Source organism: Hetaerina americana, unplaced genomic scaffold (genome assembly GCF_022747635.1).
Source record: "Hetaerina americana unplaced genomic scaffold, ioHetAmer1.1.p SCAF_1, whole genome shotgun sequence".
Taxonomy (NCBI): Eukaryota; Metazoa; Arthropoda; class Insecta; order Odonata; family Calopterygidae; genus Hetaerina; species Hetaerina americana.
In genome coordinates this window covers 73,672,939-73,691,924 of record NW_027286069.1, presented here as the reverse complement: position 1 = coordinate 73,691,924, position 18,986 = coordinate 73,672,939, and the positions used below count along the sequence as shown (strand labels likewise).

The following is an 18,986-nucleotide window of genomic DNA, read 5'->3' as shown; positions in this document are numbered from 1 at the left end:
TCATCGTTGGAAATTACACAATGAAATTTCCAATTTTTCTGAATATTAATGTGTCAAGGCCTGAATAAAGAACCAAAATAAAAGAAATAATCAGCTTCAAATTAACTTGCAGTGAAACTTCATAAGAAAAATTTATGGAAAATCTCCGTTATCTCCTAATTTTTACTATTTGTTCAATTTAAACATAATTAAATTATTTGACCATTTTTCTAACAATATTTTTTGCTTTTCCTTCTGAATGGTATGCATTCATAGATGAAGGGCCAAACCAGCACTTTCCACACGAGTACCTCACCAATGTGCTTGTATCCCATTTGCTTATTAGATTCGAAATTTTCTGTGACTGATAACATTGTATGCTGATATTTAGTTTCCCCGCTAACACCACTTCTGTTATTTTTTGAAAAATTCAGAGGTTATGAGTAATATTAGTGAAGCTTCATGTTTAGTTTGTCTATGGGTAAAATAGACAAATACCAAAAGTAACAGTTTCTAAAAGCCTTAAGGCTAGGCCTTAATCAGCATAACATGCACATGCTTGCTATTAAAAATTATTCTCGAGATATGTTTAAACTCAAATGTGCTATGAGCTTGGATGCGAAAATCCACATCTAGCATGATATGCAGCTTCATCTAATTACAAAACAAAATTCATATACAAATTTTTTTTCATCTCTCAAAGCCTGCAAATATTCATTCTTGTCACATGTTGGACAATGGATTTCACCAGATTATGGATTTCCACATTAGAGGTGCGAAACCGTATATAAAATGATATTTGCAAAATATCTGCATGCTGAATTTTTTGTAACTATTCCGCTTTTAAACAAGGGCCATCAGCCATTGTTTAATGCATCAAGCTTGAAAAAAATAAATGACTTACTGTTGTAACATAATAAAACCTCTGGCTCAGAGTGGTCACTAGGAAGCTCTATTGCTGAGAGCAAGTTGGGCTTATGTGATGTCTCCACAGTGAAAACAGTTTGTTTAATAGCTTCTGGATTTCCACTACCAACACTCCCATGAATACTGGTTGTTGGAACAGAGGAAGGAGTGCATTCCCCTAATCCAATCTCCGCCAGCCCCCCTGCACCAGGGGTAATACCAGCACAGCACACAAGATCGAACTGGTGTTTGTAACCAACAACACAAGCCACACCACTTGAGCTTTCCAAACCCACAACTGATGGAGAAACATCAACAAGTGAAAGGAGAAGTGGAGGTTCACATACTTGGACTTCCTAAAGAAATTACAGAATAAAACACTCCCATTAGATTCATATTTCATGAAATAGCATTGATAGTTTTACAGGAGATGGTGATTTGTACAGGAAAACAAAAAAGGTTTTTCAAACATTATGAACAAATATGACTTAGTTATTTAAATAAACCATTTTTAAAGACACATCTTTGTCACAGTTAACCCTTCCATTTATCTTTAATACATAATCACAAAGTATTTTCAAAATTTCTGACTAACAACCAGTTAATTCCATTATTCCATTTCATTACTAAAATTCCTAAAACATTCTCTTAAACTGTTCTAAGACCCAGACAGGAACATGTTAATTAAAATTTAGAACTCACATTACTTAGCTCATTTAATGAAATGATGGCAGTTCTTGCCAAACATGCGAACTAAAATTAGTTTTAAACACCCTCTTAAACTTAAATCTCATTGATATATTTTTCAATAATGTACATTACCCTTAAATACAGGAATCCCTCGACAGTATCAGTGTCACTTGCAGGACACCATGCTGTCCAAGCTGCTGAATGGCGCCATTGCATAATCAGTAGACGTCGACCAACACAAACAACCTATGAAAGGATAATACACAATAAATATTGGATCAGGATGAAACTGGCGAGCCCATCAGGGTGATAGGGGTTGCCAGTTCCTTTGAATAAGGTTTTCCAGGAAGGTCTGGTACCCGAAATATCACAGATAAGGTGAAGCCGAGAGAGTACACAGGCGTGACTCTAAATCGAGCCCTCCCTCGGGTAATGACACCAGCACTTCACGGACTCCATTACTACGCCACCTTATTTGTACATATGTTTTAATTCATCTCCCAATTAGTGTGATTTTTAAACAGTTGCCAAGTATCTTGATAAGGTGAATTAAAACTGTTGGGCTGATGCTTTCCTCATTTGAGTGTCTTGTTTCTTAAGTAAGGCAATTCATTTCTCCGATAGATAATCAGTTGCTACCTTTCACGGGTATTTTCATTGAATGGTCCCTCTGCTTCACGCCATTCCAAAAGCAAATACTCTTCTTTCACAAATAATTTTTTTTCTCCGTAATATGGCGCCTTCTCCTACAATACGCAAGCAGCATCCTTTATAAACAAGCTGCAGTTTTCACTTCACAAAACAAACCGGATTAGCGCGAGAAATACTGCGCTCCAGTCTCTTGAACCTATGGTTCTCGAGCAACAGGGTGCGTGAAAAGTTCTGCTAACTTTTCTCGCACTTTTGCGGTTCGGTCGGCTCCGCAGATTTGACTGGAACCCGGCTCCTTTAAGTATGTTTATGAACAGCTAAAGCAGCTAAAGTAGCATGTGTTTTTCTATCTACTTTTATGTTTGATGCCATGAACACACATGTAAATTCACGTCTCCTGTTGTCACTTAACACAAGTACGCAAAGGCGTTATTCATTTCGAAAAGATCAATTTATTGTGCATAGATTCGGTTGGTGGCGTTCAATATAATCGGTGCTATTATATATGTATTTTTTGGTGGATTTTCATTTTTTTAAAGTTAATTTATATGCTCTTACATTCCGGAATTTTGTATTTTTATCGAAAAAAAATATTATATTAGAGATATGGTCAATGGGCTCTGTTTCCAAATCGTGGACTTGTCCTTGCTAGAAACTACCATAAATTCATTAAGTGAACCGAAGACATAGGCCCTTGGAAAATAATATTCTACTAACTGTCGTTAAGTTCATATGCTAAACTATGGCGTTATGACGTGAGTTCTTTACCTCAGCGTGGTCTTTTTGAGAAGCGAAGCACTTCAGAAGGTATGCAGCATACGAACACATCCCATTTTCTGTTGCAATGTATGTTTGCAGAATTGAGATGCAGCTACATTTGATATAATTTTACTATTTCCGTTGGCTGGAAGTTGTCCCTTTTCCTTTCGAAAGTAAGACTTTCCAGAAAGAAAGACTTGAATATGCTTACTTGTGAAAATTCAATGATGTTTATTTAATTATAGAATTCTGAGGTATTACATGGGATAAAATAGCTTATATTATTTATAAATTTATGCATTTGTTGGAGTAACTTTGGACAACCAGGGGGAGAGAAAAAGAGTAATAAGAAAATGAGGAAATAGGAATGATATAGGGGTACCTAATGTATGAATAGGAGGCGTCAAATGTTGCACAACTCATCCTGAACCTAGAGCTAATAATATCCATTGAATATATCTAAAGGTTTGCCACTATCAATAAAGTATTCAATCCAACTTACATCTCAAATAGGATGCATATTGCATCAATTTAAACCTGTTGAATATATTTTTAAATTTAATGCAAATTCAATTGTCATATGAGTTCATGCAAGTTTTCTAAGCTCGTAAGTTAATAATGGGAGAGAAAACTGATTCAGGGAGACTTAGAGGTATTAAAAACAAATTTATTGGTTTACTGCTGCCTGTAATCAAAATATTTCTATCGATTTCCATTTAGTTAAGAATGCTAGGGTGAATTGATGCATCTAACTACATCTTTTACATCATTTACCAATATTGTCTGCCCTTAATGACTGAAACAGTTTTTCTCAAGAAAAACTACATGGAACGTATTATTATAAAAATAAATTTAGTCTCTTCAATCTGAAAATAATAATAAATGCACATTTAAATAAGATAATGACGCTTGGCAATAGCATTGAGAGAGCGCATAAAATATAATAATGTATGTAAATATAAAGTAGACTTCAACTTATCTAGTCACTGTGTGCCTTGACCCCTGGTGAAATAACAAAATGGCCAGTTAATGAAAAAAATTCAAAATACTCTGTCATTGCTATAAATTTAAAATAATATTTATTAGGTTAGTTATCATTATTATAATAATAGAAGGGAAAATTATTTATTAACTGTTGTTTGAAGATTATCTAAACATGTGTATCTTTACTTTACAAATGATATTCTGATATAATTTGTATGATTTAACCCAATGGAGAAACCAGGGCTGAATCAAGTATCAGCCAGGTAAAATATGACTGAATAAGGGGGAATCTATTGTGCTTAATTTCAATGTTTTGCAATTGTTTGGATAGTTGAAAATGTCACTTAATACATTTGTTTTGTATAAATTTAAACTAAATTAGTAATTTATTACCATTCTCAAATGAGATCCTCCAGGTTTAGAGAGAGCATATAAGTGACAACCTCTTGTCCTTTCCAGGCGATGTTCTTTCAGGTCGTGTTTTGTTTTGGGTTGAATTTCAATGGATTCCCCTTTTGTTGCAGTCCCAGTATTTAGTCCTGTTTCAAAGTCTAACAGTCTGAACACATGCACTTTGCAGTCACGTCCTGTGAAGGAGAGCTTTATTTCAATAATCTGTAATGGTTTGTTTTGATAGGGTAAAGAGAGAATGCAAAGTTGAGTTATATACATGTTTCTTGATTCATTACCCTTTTATGTTCTGCCAGCAATTTCACCATATTTGAATGCTAATGCATACACATTTATTTTCACAATGGATTTTCATGTTTAACATCAACATGAAAGGGAGTTAAAAGTAAAATTTCGTCAAAGAAAGATATCACAGGATTTTATGCAGCATTAAGGCCATTAGGTGCTATTTACTGGATAGGAAAGATAAATTAATTGAATTTTTTAATTAATCCCATCTATAAAATGCATACCTGCATGTGGAATTACAACATCAGTGTCTCAGGTGATAGTCTAACATCCAAAATTTGTGTTAGCCAGTGAGTGCATTAGGACTGGTGCATGACTTAGGATATTCAACATATGAATGCAATAGTCATACTTATTTGAGAGTATTGGTAAATGTTTCAAGTAATTTGCCACATTGGGCTGTTATTAGAATAATTTTTTTTTATTATAAGATTATAAATTATTTAAGAGCGCCCTTATTATATTCTACGAATGTTGATTGCTGCCAATTGGTGTAAGTGAAATTGAGCCTTAGAATGTAGGCAAACCTTCCCAATAAATCAAGTCATTGATGCTTAATGGTCATGTTCCTGATTTTTCCTTCCAAAAGTTACTGAAACATTTTTCAAAAACTTGAATTTTTAGTATATTTACTGAGAATTACTTTAAATTAACTAATGCATTCAGGCAATAAAAGTTTATTCATAATTTTATGCTTGTTTTTCAGAGATTTTTGAAGCATTAAGGATCATTAATACTTGTTTTTGATAGATACTGTGTTTGGAAAATTGTAAGTTTCCAATCAGGTTGTAAAAGGTTTCATCTTTAATATTATGGATTCAAATACATCATAACATGAGTTTGGAAAAATAGTTCTTAGTTTCCAACATTCCAGCATCCAAATATAGATTTGCCATTAGTGCTGTTTTCTGATTCCTTTTGTAAGAATGCATTTTTCTCAAAACAACTTCTATTAATCACAGTCATTATCATGTTTTGCTTGATGAAAGTTTTAGGATTGCATTATCTAATTTATTTAACTTATCAAGAAATAACCCCTCTGCCATCAAGCTGAAGGTCTTATTCATGAGAGTAAAACTATTAAACTGAATGGCAAGTATTATATTCAATAAAAGGTATTCTTCCTCTACTTTACCATCATGTTCACTGAACATACTAGCTAAAAAATTCTGATGTATGAAATTCAACTCTGCTCAAACATGGTGATCCATACTTTTCAACTGCAAAAGGGTTCTCATTATCTTATATTAAGTATTATCACAGAAAAATCCTGTTATGATTTTATATTGTTTGAATATTAACCTGAATTTAACATGGATATTTTGTGGAGGAGGTCCATTGATATATCATCAGTAACACTCTGAAATTATGGATCCTGCATCAAAATGTTTATTCCATCTACGTATGCCCTCCCCAACCAAGGAACCACATCTCTTGCGCCCAAAAACCCTTAGCTAGCATCAATAAATCCTAATCCTCCCCCTTAGTTCACACATTTCTTGATCTATCAGGTAAACTTGAGAATCTGTATTTGGATTAAAAAGTTGACACACTTGGCATCTTTTCCTATTGCTACTTTAAATCATTGTAAGCATGATTATAAATTATTTTCTTGGCAATCAGACTTGCCTTTCTCCTCCATGCAACTTTTAGGTGTCTTAACTGCTTGCTAATGCCACAACTAGGCTCTGTAAATCTTTTATAATAGTGAATCAAATTTTCGAAAGCATCTGGTTGCAATATTTAAATTACCTTTGTCTGCTCTGAATAGAAGAATTCCGTGTGCTTCCACCACATCAAGCTGTTTCACTGACACTGATTTGTCAAAGATAAGTCGTTGAGATAGTCCTTCTGGAATATGTAGATGATACATTAAATGTTAGAATGATAATTTTTTTGTAAACAAAGAAGGGCAGTATGTTTACAATAATGTTTTCTAGGTGTAATGACATGATTTGATTAGGTGCTAGCATCATAATTCATAATTTCTTACCAATGCATCATGAAATTGCATTATTAATTGCTCTCGTGGAATTACCTTCAACCAAATGAACCCCATTTTCAGCTGCCACCAAAAGTCTACTCTCACCCCATGAATCGCCACATATAACTTCATGATGGAAGTCTGGGTAAAAGCACTGTGGTTCCCATGGTTGCTGAAAGGGAAAAGTAAAACATTATAAGAAACTTGCTCAAATTATAGTAATAACATCTCTTGTAAGGGTTCAATACTAAGATGGTGCTTTTATATTGATTTGGATTGATTAGGTCATATCTAACTGATATGTTATATTATCACATGCATTTATAGTAAGGATTAGGAGGCTACTGCCATCAAAATGTTATCCTCCCGATTAAGTCATGCTAAGTTCAGTGTTTCCATATCCAATAGCTTGTATTTCAATTGAAAATTACAAAATACCTTATTGGCTATCCTTTGAAGAATTTTACCTCTTTTTTTATTATGATCCTTACTCTAAATAAATTCAAGTTACCTATCTGTGTTAGTATGCTGTGTAACACGCCTGCCTACTTTCCAAAAAGTGAAGGGATCGGGACCCATGTTAGGTATGGGTGTTGGGTATGTATCATGGAATTCAGATGGTTCAGCCCTGGCATGCACAAATACTAACTAAAAAATATTTTTCTCCTTTCCTTTAAATTGGTTTGAATTGACTCCTATCAATACTTAACAGGTCTTTTGAAGAGGCTTGAAGTTGCGAGAGAAGTTGGAGCATCTCCCTTTACAATGGATTCCAACTTGAGAGCCTGCCCAACGCGTACCAACTCCACCTGCCGTCTTGACTCCTCCTTCCTCCGAGCCCCCCTGGTGCTCTCTGATATGACATCACTTAAAGCTCGTCTACCCATTGTGATAGCCTGTGGGCATTATTTAAAGAGACAGTAGTGAATGTAAGTCTATAGTTCTCTTTCTCATGTCTAACTAATTATAACTTCTATACCCATAAATTTATGAGTATTCCATGGGCGTGACAAGCTTGAAAGTATATATAATTTATTTGAAAATTCAGAAGAGAAGGAAATATTTGAGGATTTATAAATCCCCTTAAAATGTGAGAAATATACAAGATTTTTTTACTGCAGCTGGGAAACATTCTCAAGTTCAGCATCACTTCTATGGAACAAATTATCACCGTTAAAATTCATATTGACCCACAAACAAAACACCTCTTTTCAGGATGTCTCTCAGTGATGAGTCAATCTATGAAAAATGTACTGGTCTTAGGAATCTTAAGTATATTTTTCGGAATAGTGCAGTGCTGCATAGTGTCATTAATCTCTACCACACTTATGTAATTGCTTCTACACTCACCCCTTTGACCTCTGACATATGCTCTGCATACATGTCCCTTAACAGCATGTCTAATGTGCGTTCCCTTTTTTGAGCAAATGTTGGAGTGTTGAAAGCAGCCTTTTCTCCATTGATCACTAGTTTTGAAAAAGAAAATGCAAAGGGATGGCTGAGTTGAATTATATGGCAAAAATTGATTTAGTTTTTATTGTATAAGCATTGTATCCCCCCTTTCCATGGCCAAAGTGACTGGGAAAGAAAAGGACTCTTGTGGTTTCATTATGAATTAAAAACTGAAGGTTATACGCTTATCTGGTAGGATAAAACTTCTTGAGAAGTTTATGTTAACAATGCTTATTTCTTTGAAGCCAAGTTGAACAGGGTTTCCATATGGGTTGAATATTCATTCCACTATTAAAAAAGATGGTGGCCATTTAATTATGTACATTAAATACATAGCTTCTAGCATTTTCAATAGCCTTCCTACAAAAAGATACACCATTATGTGCGTATGCATTGATAGTAATTTTACTTACTTTTAACTAATAAGAATTCACGGAACTCATCAGAATTACGGAAGTAGGAGGGAGAAGGCAGGGAGGGTCCAAAGAGGGGAACTGATTCTTCAGAGAACACCATCAGTCGATATCCAGCCTCTCTCCCACACATCCTAAACCTCTCACCACTGTTGTCATTGATATCCGACTTGCTGTCTTCACATCTGTCAGATTGGCCTCGGTCATAGGCCACTAGAGCAAAGATATCTGAGAGGAATCCAGTTAAGGAAAAAATTTGTTTAGGTTTTCAATTCCAGTATTGATTTATGACTGTAACTTCATAAAAATAACCATATGCCAAGTGGCACTTAAACTTTTATTGGAAGAGCTATTATATTTTTTTTCAACAAAGTGGTTTTTGAAATAATATATGTATTTTTGGAAAATATCTCAGGTTTTTGAGATAAATAATTGAAAAATGGATTGTTAATATAACTGCTTCAAATGTCTATCAGCGATATTTGCTTGCTTTTATGAATAAATATCACATTTGGTTGTAAGGTTATAAAGGATACGTGTGAACTGTGATTTGATGTAAGAGGGATTAAAATGGCTCATATTTTCTGCTCCACCATCCATGAAGACGATATTCACAATATCATTTCCAATGTGTCTCTTTCTTTCAACCTGTTGATTAAAAAAAGTATTGTATTAATCCTATCAAAAATTCATGGGTAAGCTCACTACGTTTTCATACAATTAGTGTGTAACATTTTTGAAAACTCACTATCAACCTGGGTTTAGAAAACCTGAGTAATGTTAGGGTAACAATGATAGGAATATTTGTGAAATTTCAATGAACCAGTTCAACTTTTATTTCAATTGTTAAAAATCTTCAAATTATCCACTTTTTACTCAGTTGTTAAAGGAATGAGATGACTAACCTGTTGTCTGTTTTCCTTGGAGTAGGGCAATAATGTTGACACATGAAACATGATTTCATGTCCTTCATAGATAGTGTACACAGAATGAAGACCCGTCATGTCTCCTGAAAATTTGGATTTAAGAATTCTGTTAGTGTAGAGGTAATCTAGTTGAAAGTAAATCATTAGTCTAATTAAGTTTTTGTTTTATTTCTGATTATTTCCAAACTCTTTGTTTTATGTTGCTTTTATTATGAAAATGCGAGTTGTGTTCTTTCTTGTTTTTTATTGGATCTTGGATATATCAAGTAATAGTAATTTTGCTAATATTTTGGTGGTGTGGCTGTTTTATTAGTAAGAATTGAGCATCTTATACAGTATGATTAAAACATTAAGTGAAATTAACAAAGTTGCAATTTTTCTTTCCGTAATGGGTGAGTTCAACTAAGTCAAGCCTGAAATTACCAATTTTATTAAGAATTAAGCATGCACATAATCTTTACTATGTAATTATACAACGCATAATGAAGGAAACTAAATCAAACTTCTGAATGCGTTTTTTGAATAGCTATCAAATTTGATAAAACTGTAAGGCCTATCAAAATATTCCATCCCCTAGGTAATTTACAGTGGCATAGAAACAGGAAAAAACTGTTCTCTATGAAAAATTCTTTATGATACTTCCAGGAGATTACTGGATCTGAAGGAGGAGTAAAAATTGACGTGTAATATGTAGTACCTTTAATGTCCAATCCACCTCGGTATTTATCCCATCCTTTGAGACGTACTTTATCTCCAAGAAGTGCTACAAAACGATCAAAGTCAGCACTGCCCATCTCTGAAAAAGTAATAGTAATACTTCATGAAGCACTTTTGGCTAAATGACATTAAAACATTTCATTCTGTCAGCATTTTGAAAAGCTGCGCTAATTGAAATTTTGAGACAAGAGAGGGGTGATCACAGCCCTCTTGCCTCTCCTCACCTAGGGATACCTCTTGGTTAAAGTATATGACCTTGGAGAACAAGGAAACATTCTCCTATTCTCCTTGTTTAATCAAGGAATGATAACAGTTCATTTGGTTGAAGTGAGAAATTATTTTATTAATATTACTTGTGCATTAAAGAAAAATAAGGCACTCATTTTGAAACAATTAAGCGTTAATGAAAGTACTCACCACTCAAGTAAGTAAATGGTCTTTATCTATTCATAGTAAGCATGATGAGTCTTTTAGAGTAGTCACAATTGCTTGGATCAAATTCCATAAGCAATAAAATTTCATTGCATACTTTAAATAAATGAAAACACTGCAAGAAATTCTGGGACATTATATCTTAATAACCTGCTCATCTCTATTATTAGTCCAAGAGAAACCGATGCCAGGGAGACAATATGAGGGTTCCCTCAGTGTAACTTCGAAGTGATCATTTATAATATTTTATGTGAAAAAAATCTACAAAAATGCATGACTATTAATTTATTCAATAACAAACAATATTGTTTATTTAATATAGTACTAACATCAAAAATGTTATGACAGCAACCTATTTGAATTATATTTTATAAAAATAGGGTTACGTTTATTAAAAATGGTATTCATACCTTCTCTCATTTAGCCATGTTCCTTTTCAATTTGACATGCATAATGTATGCATTGCCCTTTCATGTCGTTGATTAAAATGTAAGTGCTGAATTATACCCTGAGTATAGAATGATATTAGAGATCTTTGAGTATACAATGATTGTGCAGTTCTGAATTCCCGGAGAGGAAAATTAACTTAGATAACTGAATAAACAGAGATTGGCCCCAGGAGATCGTGGTTACAAGAGTACATAGATGATCAGTAATTTCTCCAAGCTCAAAAATTGATTTTTAAGGAATACTATGGTTTAATGCAATGATTCAAATGTTAAAAGAACCTAACCTAAAGGCTATCTTGATAGGCATGATAAACCTCTTTTGTATGCTAACATTTAATTCATGTGTAATTTATATTCCTGTCCATACCAATTAGGCGATCATGCTACTGATCAAAGTCTTATCGTAGCACCTTATTTGCTTACAGTTTACATAAGCTCCAACTTGTTTGAAACTTTATATTCTGTTATTATTAATTGGTAATCTACCATTTAAGGTAGGGTTTGGATGAATACAAACACAATATCCCATATATTTTTTAGTCCTGACGAACAAGACACAACCTGACACCCTACACTATGTTTATCATTTCTAATGCTGCTTCTTACCATTGCTCAGCATCTCATCGTCTGTGTTTTGTCCAGGTCGACATAAGAGTACTCCAAATTTGAAGTTCACTGACCCTTCTTGCTCCTCCAAAAGTAGAAGATCCTGAAAGGCCAGTGAAAAAAGGAATACATACATGATACAATTTTTAGTTCATTACTCATATTTGGATGTTGTAATAGTGGTAAAATATGAGTTTTAGCTACATACTCTGTTGCGTGAGGCCATCTTATGTTGACACATTTCTCACTGATAAACTTTAGGGTTGCTGCCTAGCTCATTAATGAAAGAGCTGAATTTATTTATTACTGATAATAATAATATTGTTTACTGCCTACTTCTTTTTAGGATTTATTTAAAAAAATTGTTGGGGAATTATTTGCCGATATTTATTTATTTTAATACTCTTGAATTGTTGTTTTATTAATATTTCACTAATCTTTTAAAGACCTAAATAAGTTTTAGGGCCGATTTTAGTTGTCAATATTTTTGCGAGATGAAGATATCTTAATGATGCGAAGGCATGCCTTCGCTTTAAATATCGTCATAAATGTTCGTGACTCCGGAGTTTATCCTGTCGTTCGAGGGTGATAACACAAAATAAATTCATTTGCGTGAAGTTTTCGGGTCGATATATCGACTAACTGCTAGTCCAAGTGGTAACCATAGTCACCGCTCAAATGCACCGAAGGAACATCTAAAAGTTATTCGAACTTCCATTTACATCAAGAACGGATGGGAACCGCGGCTCGAAAATATTCATCCCGATGCGTTGCATAAGAGAAAGAGTGCATGATCGAACCGCCCGCATCGTCCCCAGGGAATGCCTCTCCGATTACTTGATAACTAATTCCCAGGTCGGCTGCCCGGCGCGTGTCGCCGAGGCGGCGTAATATGGAGTCATAACTCGCTGGCACGCCTCAGCTAGCACCAGAGGATGAGGAGTGTGGACATAGGCGCGGAGCCGCTTGGATTTACGATCCGACGAGGCCCAGTTGCGCGCCCTTGGCCAGAATTCACCCGACGCGCTCTTGAAAGTGTGCTCAGTCCTTGAGTGGAAGGATAGGTTCGAAATTCCTGGCGATGACGGTGATTGGATCTGAAAGTTGGATGGAAGTGAACACATTTGGAATTTAACGCGGTTCATCTCAATACGCGGAGCAATGAAGATTTCCAATCTTGAAAATTACTCATAAATGCGAACGGAGCGAGAAGAATGACAACCTTCTTATGTTTGACATTGAAAAAATATTTTTAGGTATCGCCCGCAGACTTCAGAGTGCATTTTAAAAATGCATACTACCTTGAACAAAAAGTTCCCGGAATAACCACCGTGTGGCGCTCCCATCGTTCCGATTTGAGTTCTGTTTTTTTGTTAAATTGGTACATCTGTTGTTGATATTCCCTTTAAATCTTAGTGTCATAACTTGACATTTGCAAAAGTTACGTAGCCAAGAGTACATCTATCTCTGTGTGTGTTGGCGATTTTTTACAATTTCAGAAATGGATTTAAATTTGCAACAACGAACTTGTATTAAATTTTGCGTAAAAAACGGATTTAGTGGCGCACGGACGTTGGAAATGTTGGAAAAGTGTTTCGGCAACGATTCTCTAAAAAAAACGGTCGTTTACCAGTGGCACGAGCGGTTCAGAAGTGGTCGTGAGTCAATCGAAGATGATGAACGCAGTGGCAGACCATCGACATCGAAAGTCGGTGAAAAAATTGATAAAGTAAAAGAAATGTTGGTCAATAACCGCAAATTAACCATCAGAGAAATAGCGGAGGACTTGAACATTGCCTATGGATCCGCCCAAGACATTGTGGTTAATGATTTAGGTTTCCGTCGTGTAGCAGCAAAGTTGGTGCCAAAAGACCTCAATTTCATGCAAAAAAGAGACCGTGTTGACGTCGCAAAAGACATGATTTGCGAGGCTGAATCCGATCCCACATTCATCAAAAGGATCATTACTGGAGACGAGACGTGTGTTTATGAGTACGACACGCAATCCAGACATCAGGCAAGTGAATGGCGTTCACCAAATGAGCCGAGACCAAAAAAACCACGTCGTTTTCAGTCAAAAAGAAGGCAATGCTGACGGTTTTCATGGATTACAACGGTGTAGTGCATCATGAATTTTTGCCAGAAGGCCAGACAGTAAACAAAGAGTATTATTTGGGCGTTATGAGACGTTTGCGTGAAGCAATTCGCCGAAAGAGACCAGAAATGTGGGCAGAAAACTCGTGGATTTTGCACCATGATAACGCACCGTCGCACAGTGCTATCATTATTCGTAATTTTTTGACGAAAAATGCAACAAATACCATCCAACAGCCACCGAATTCACCTGATTTGGCTCCCTGTGACTTCTTTCTGTTCAATCGAGTTAAAAAACCATTACGGGGAACGCGTTTTAGCAGCCGAGAGGAAGTAATGGAAAAATCGCAGGAAGCACTGATGGACATACCGAAAACCGACCGTAACTTTTGCAAATGTCAAGTTATGACACTAAGATTTAAAGGGAATATCAACAACAGATGTACCAATTTAACAAAAAAAACAGAACTCAAATCGGAACGATGGGAGCGCCACACGGTGGTTATTCCGGGAACTTTTTGATCAAGGTAGTATATCAACCAATCCTCGAGTGAAGGGTTTCCCAAAACAGTTTTCGAGAGAGTGCATGAGAGGATGAGGTGGCTATTCAACCTTTATATCTCTGATAAACTATCCCACGAAGAAAGCTTACCATTCACAAAATTTTATATGAAATTTATGTAAATTCATTTGAATGTAGTTGCCTTGTCACCTCTAGATTAAGGCCTTGCGATGATAGATATTTGCATATAGGGGCTCAGTTAAGCTTGGGAAACCGTGCTCCCACGGCACGAGCCGTCACACCGACAATGGGTGTCAGGCGCCCCCCATGGGCGTGACATAATTCTGAATGAGACCCACCCACCCGCCTCACACTTCACCCTAAATCATGGGCTGCCACAGAATTGTGACAGTCCCTTCCCCTTCTCTTTGTTTATCTCGCTACGTAATTTATGGATGTTGAGGTCAGTGTAAATAATGCGGACGAGGGAATTGTAAAAAATTGGATATCTGTAAAAAAGAATATGTTATGAAACAAGTTGGATAAAGAAAACCAGGAACTTTACAGGTGGATTTATTGAAACGGAAAGCTTTCTGTTCACGAAGTATTCAGCCCGTAGAAAGGTAGTAGGTTACGTATTAAGAGGAAAAAATTCTTAGGCTTGATGTACGAGGGTCATCCGGAAAGTAGTACCCGTTCGTGCCGCATGAAGTGCTGACGACGCGAGTAGCCGCTGGACGAGGTCAGATAGCTTCAGTGGCTTGTCTGCCTTCTCTGAGCCAAGTTGCGTGACGCTAGCATTGCCTGTGTTGTTTCTGTGATTGTTTACAATGTTTAAAAAAATTGAGAACGCCGCCAGTTGTGAAGTGAGGGCAGTGATTAAATTCCTCAATGCAAGAAACGTTCGCCCATGTGATATTCATCGCCAATTAAAGGAGGTGTATGGAGACAATGTAATGGACGAGTCGTCTGTTCGGCGGTGGTGTCGCAACTTCAACATGGGGAGGGGGAACACACACGACGATGAGCGTTCGGAGAGACCGTCTGTCATTACAGACCAACTGGTGAGCTCAGTTGACGAATTCGTGAGGAACGATCGGCGCGTCACAATTGATGACATCTGTGAGCATTTTCCCAATGTTTCTCGAACAATTGTTCATGAAATTGTTAAACACCATCTGCATTATGCAAAAATTTGTGCAAGATGGGTCCCTCGCGTATCTCAATGAGCTGGCGGCGAAGGACTATGCAGCAGGAATACAGAAACTTGTCACACGTTATGACAAATGCCTTAATTTGCTTGGAGATTATGTTGAGAAGTAGTTTAAAGTATCCTCTTTCAAATAAAATTTTTTATGTTTGTTAATATTTACTTTTGTGTCTTTATTTCACGAACGGGTACTACTTTCCGGATGACCCTCGTAAAAGGGGATTAGTGCTGCCGTTTTATTACTAGACTCTTTCTCGTTTAAACTCCGTGGCACTGAATGTTTTAATTTTAATGTCAGTACAATGAAATTATGCCTTCACCATAAGGAATTCTTTTCATAATATTTAGTTTTCTCGTGTTGAATAATAGCCGCTTGATAATGCAGTGTTTATCAGGATTTGCTTTCATAATGTACAGCTTTTAGAAATCTTTGTAGTATTTGACCTTATACTATGTAAGCGAGTCTTTTCTTGTTTCGATTTATTATCTGACTTAGTCTCGAATTTTATCATTAACGCAAGTTTTGTTAAAATTATTGAGAATATTTTTGGAACTGGTTTTGTGTAATTTCTTTCTGAATATTTAAGTATTACAAGTATTATTTGAATATTAATTGCAAAGAACCTAATTTCACTTTCAAATATAATTGCTTTCCAAAGTGATAGATGTGATTATTACGCTTATATACGTGTAATTCATTTCTTTACCAATTATACACGAATAAATGCATTACATTTGTGCAACATTAGGGAATCAAAGGGTTATCGAATCAGGTCATTGTCTAAGACCTCGCCTTGAGCTTCTTGTTACTAGAAACTAGCCTTTTCACGTTATAATTAATAATTTCATATAATTTTGATCTTGGTTTATTGATAAAATTCTATTAACTTGTTGACTATGCCAATGCTAAAATTTTCTGTAAACATGATTGACACTCAAAATTCAAACGTCTGGGAGACTCTTACTTTCCTTGTAGCTGATAAAGTTCGTAAACTTCCCAGTTAAATATACATACAGAAGAGCTGAAACTCTTTATGAAAGTCCCTCAAGTCTAAATTAATTATTTATTCTCAGAGGTGAATTTTACTCTCTTTTTTCTTTCTCCATACTTTCATCCTCAAAATAAATATCCAAATACATACGAAATATTCGGCTTTAATCTTTTGGAAGTTAGGTATGCAGAAATCTTAATTGACTGCTTAGTGCTCTTCCACAAAATATTTTACATTTTTCGACTCTCGTTTTCTTGCATCGCACCTTCGAAGAAGGACCACGAAGCCAAGTGCCGTGAGTCCGATGATTTTATAATTGTTGATTTTTTTCCAAGTTTGTCTATCTTTGCAGCTCAAAAAAATTATTGTTTGATATAATAAATAAAATATATGAAATTCTAGCAATCGAAATTTGTTGTTTTTCTTACAAGATCCGTCGCTGTCATGACAAGAGTTGACAATAAATATGTTATGTACATGTATATCGCATTAATGGCTGATTCAGTACGCATATAATTAAATGTGTGATGTGAAATCACTTATAGATACCATTATTAGCTAATCTAAACCGAATTAATCAATGCTAGCGTAAAGTACCTCGCGTGACATTTATCCCGAGCTCACAAGCAGGACCTAATTTCAGAATGTCATCTGTCCATTTATCAATAGACGAACGTGCAGTGGAACTATTTAACTCAGGGTTAAGAATTGTGGATTTCAATTCCAGATTTAATGGATATTTGAATACGAGAAGAATAATATAGTAGTAGTACATCCATGACAAAGTGCCCATCTATGGAATCCATATATTATTCTGGAAATTTAATTACGATTACTACTTACTCATCTTCATCGGCAGTTGAAATAGTGCAATGGTAATTGTTACTGTTGAAAAGAATTGGTAAAAATTCACCAGTAGAGAATAAATGGAATTTTCGCGGACGCGATTCTGCCTTGACCCAACTATCAGAAAATTTCTCAGTCGCAAGGGGATCGGGATGGCGCGGTGGCTACTGTACTGCTTGCCACCCAGGGAGTCTGGATTCGAATCCCGGAAGTGGCCGGATTTTTCGGCGGTATCCCGATTGTTACTTGGGATGCTCAGTGTGGAGTACGCCATCCGTTGAATGGGAAGTTAAACTGTTAGCGACCCATTGGCGTATTTCTTTACTCGAAGCTAATACCGACGCCGCATTTTTCTCCGCCATTCATCCATTCCCCGAATATCCAACCATACCAAATCACCCACCTATCACTGATGGCAAGAATGGCCTTATCTGTCGGGTGCCTTCCCTAATAACTACCATTACTCTCTCGGTCGTACACATCCTATCGAAAAAACATTTAACACAACGCGCCCTCGGGACATCTATCTTTCATTTAACAGAAAATATCTTCTCAATAATAATCTAACGTTATTATTTGGCGTCAGCCAATGGAATTGTAAAGGCTTAAAATGGTTTCTATTAATCAAGATTTAATTTTTTTAAGCTGAATAGTCACGTGTATTTGATAATATCGTGTTCTCAAGGAAGGCTGGGGTATATTTTGAGTTGTGTATGCATTAATAGATTATGTATTCATAAATTCTTTAACATATGCATAATCTCTTAAAACATTTTATTAAGAAGTGACTGATTGATTCGTATTATTTAAAAAATATTGTTGCGTTTCGAAGATAAATATGGAGCCAATCACAAAAATGTAATCCGCCATCTCATTGTTGGTGGTTTACCTATCTGTATCTCTTCCGACCGCGGGATTAGGCGCGCGATAGCAAAAATCCGTGCGTCTCTGTTTGTCCGGGCTTAGAGCTGACTTGTTGTTTGTTTTTGTGGAATGAGAGTTGCCGTTAAGTCGCAGACAGCCGCTAGCAAATCGGTGTGATTAATATCATAGCACGTTTGGATGCAAGAGCTTTGCGTAGGCTCCAAGGTTCGCAATAACGGAATAACAGGTGTTATTAAGTCACACCCTTATCGAGTTACAAATGGATTTATTTTCCAGGGGGAGTGGACGGTGTAATTCAGGAGATAAGACGAATTTGTTTAGTCATCTATTATCCGTCTAAAACTCGCCAGATTTTTAAATACCGTGTGAATAAATACACTGGTTAGCAGGCAGAGAGACTGCGCTTGAAGTAGTAATCTTGGACTTTCCTTCCTGAGTCAGCGAGTTCTACGTTAAGTTGAGCATTGTTACCGTTACTCTTTAATAATTATTCAAATACGTGTTCAATTAACTCATTGGTAGCTTTGATTACTATTTTCTCGGAGGATAAAAACCTATAAATGTTCGTCTTATGTTTAAACTAAAGTGGAAAGGATGGAAAATAACTCTACGACGAGAGTAATTTTATAAAAGGTTTTATATCGTTAGGGGGCGATAGGAGTATTAATTTTTAAATTTGACTTGAAATATATTTTCACTTCAAAACATCGATTCAGTTAGATTCAATTTCAGATGCAATTAATTACTACGATGGTTAAAAGTGATTGACTATTCTTTCGCGACCTTACATTTTATTTACAATCGTGACTT

At 35.7% G+C, this 18,986-nt stretch overlaps 1 protein-coding gene across 6 annotated transcripts in view; it reads right to left on the bottom strand.

Annotated features, from left to right (window-relative positions):
• The window catches only part of LOC139693309 (GTPase-activating Rap/Ran-GAP domain-like protein 3), a 303,563-nt gene that overhangs the window by 9,153 nt on the left and 275,424 nt on the right, over window positions 1-18,986 (bottom strand). For all 6 annotated transcript variants that reach the window (XM_071591455.1, XM_071591465.1, XM_071591446.1 and 3 more), the window contains 12 exons: window positions 11,648-11,750; window positions 10,141-10,239; window positions 9,423-9,526; window positions 9,054-9,165; window positions 8,518-8,745; window positions 8,003-8,118; window positions 7,363-7,548; window positions 6,707-6,824; window positions 6,421-6,519; window positions 4,363-4,556; window positions 1,708-1,821; window positions 884-1,241 (listed from right to left, as the gene is read on the bottom strand). In XM_071591455.1, coding sequence (XP_071447556.1) covers window positions 884-1,241; window positions 1,708-1,821; window positions 4,363-4,556; window positions 6,421-6,519; window positions 6,707-6,824; window positions 7,363-7,548; window positions 8,003-8,118; window positions 8,518-8,745; window positions 9,054-9,165; window positions 9,423-9,526; window positions 10,141-10,239; window positions 11,648-11,750 — 1,831 coding nt within the window. The remainder of the gene's footprint in view (window positions 1-883; window positions 1,242-1,707; window positions 1,822-4,362; window positions 4,557-6,420; window positions 6,520-6,706; window positions 6,825-7,362; window positions 7,549-8,002; window positions 8,119-8,517; window positions 8,746-9,053; window positions 9,166-9,422; window positions 9,527-10,140; window positions 10,240-11,647; window positions 11,751-18,986) is intronic.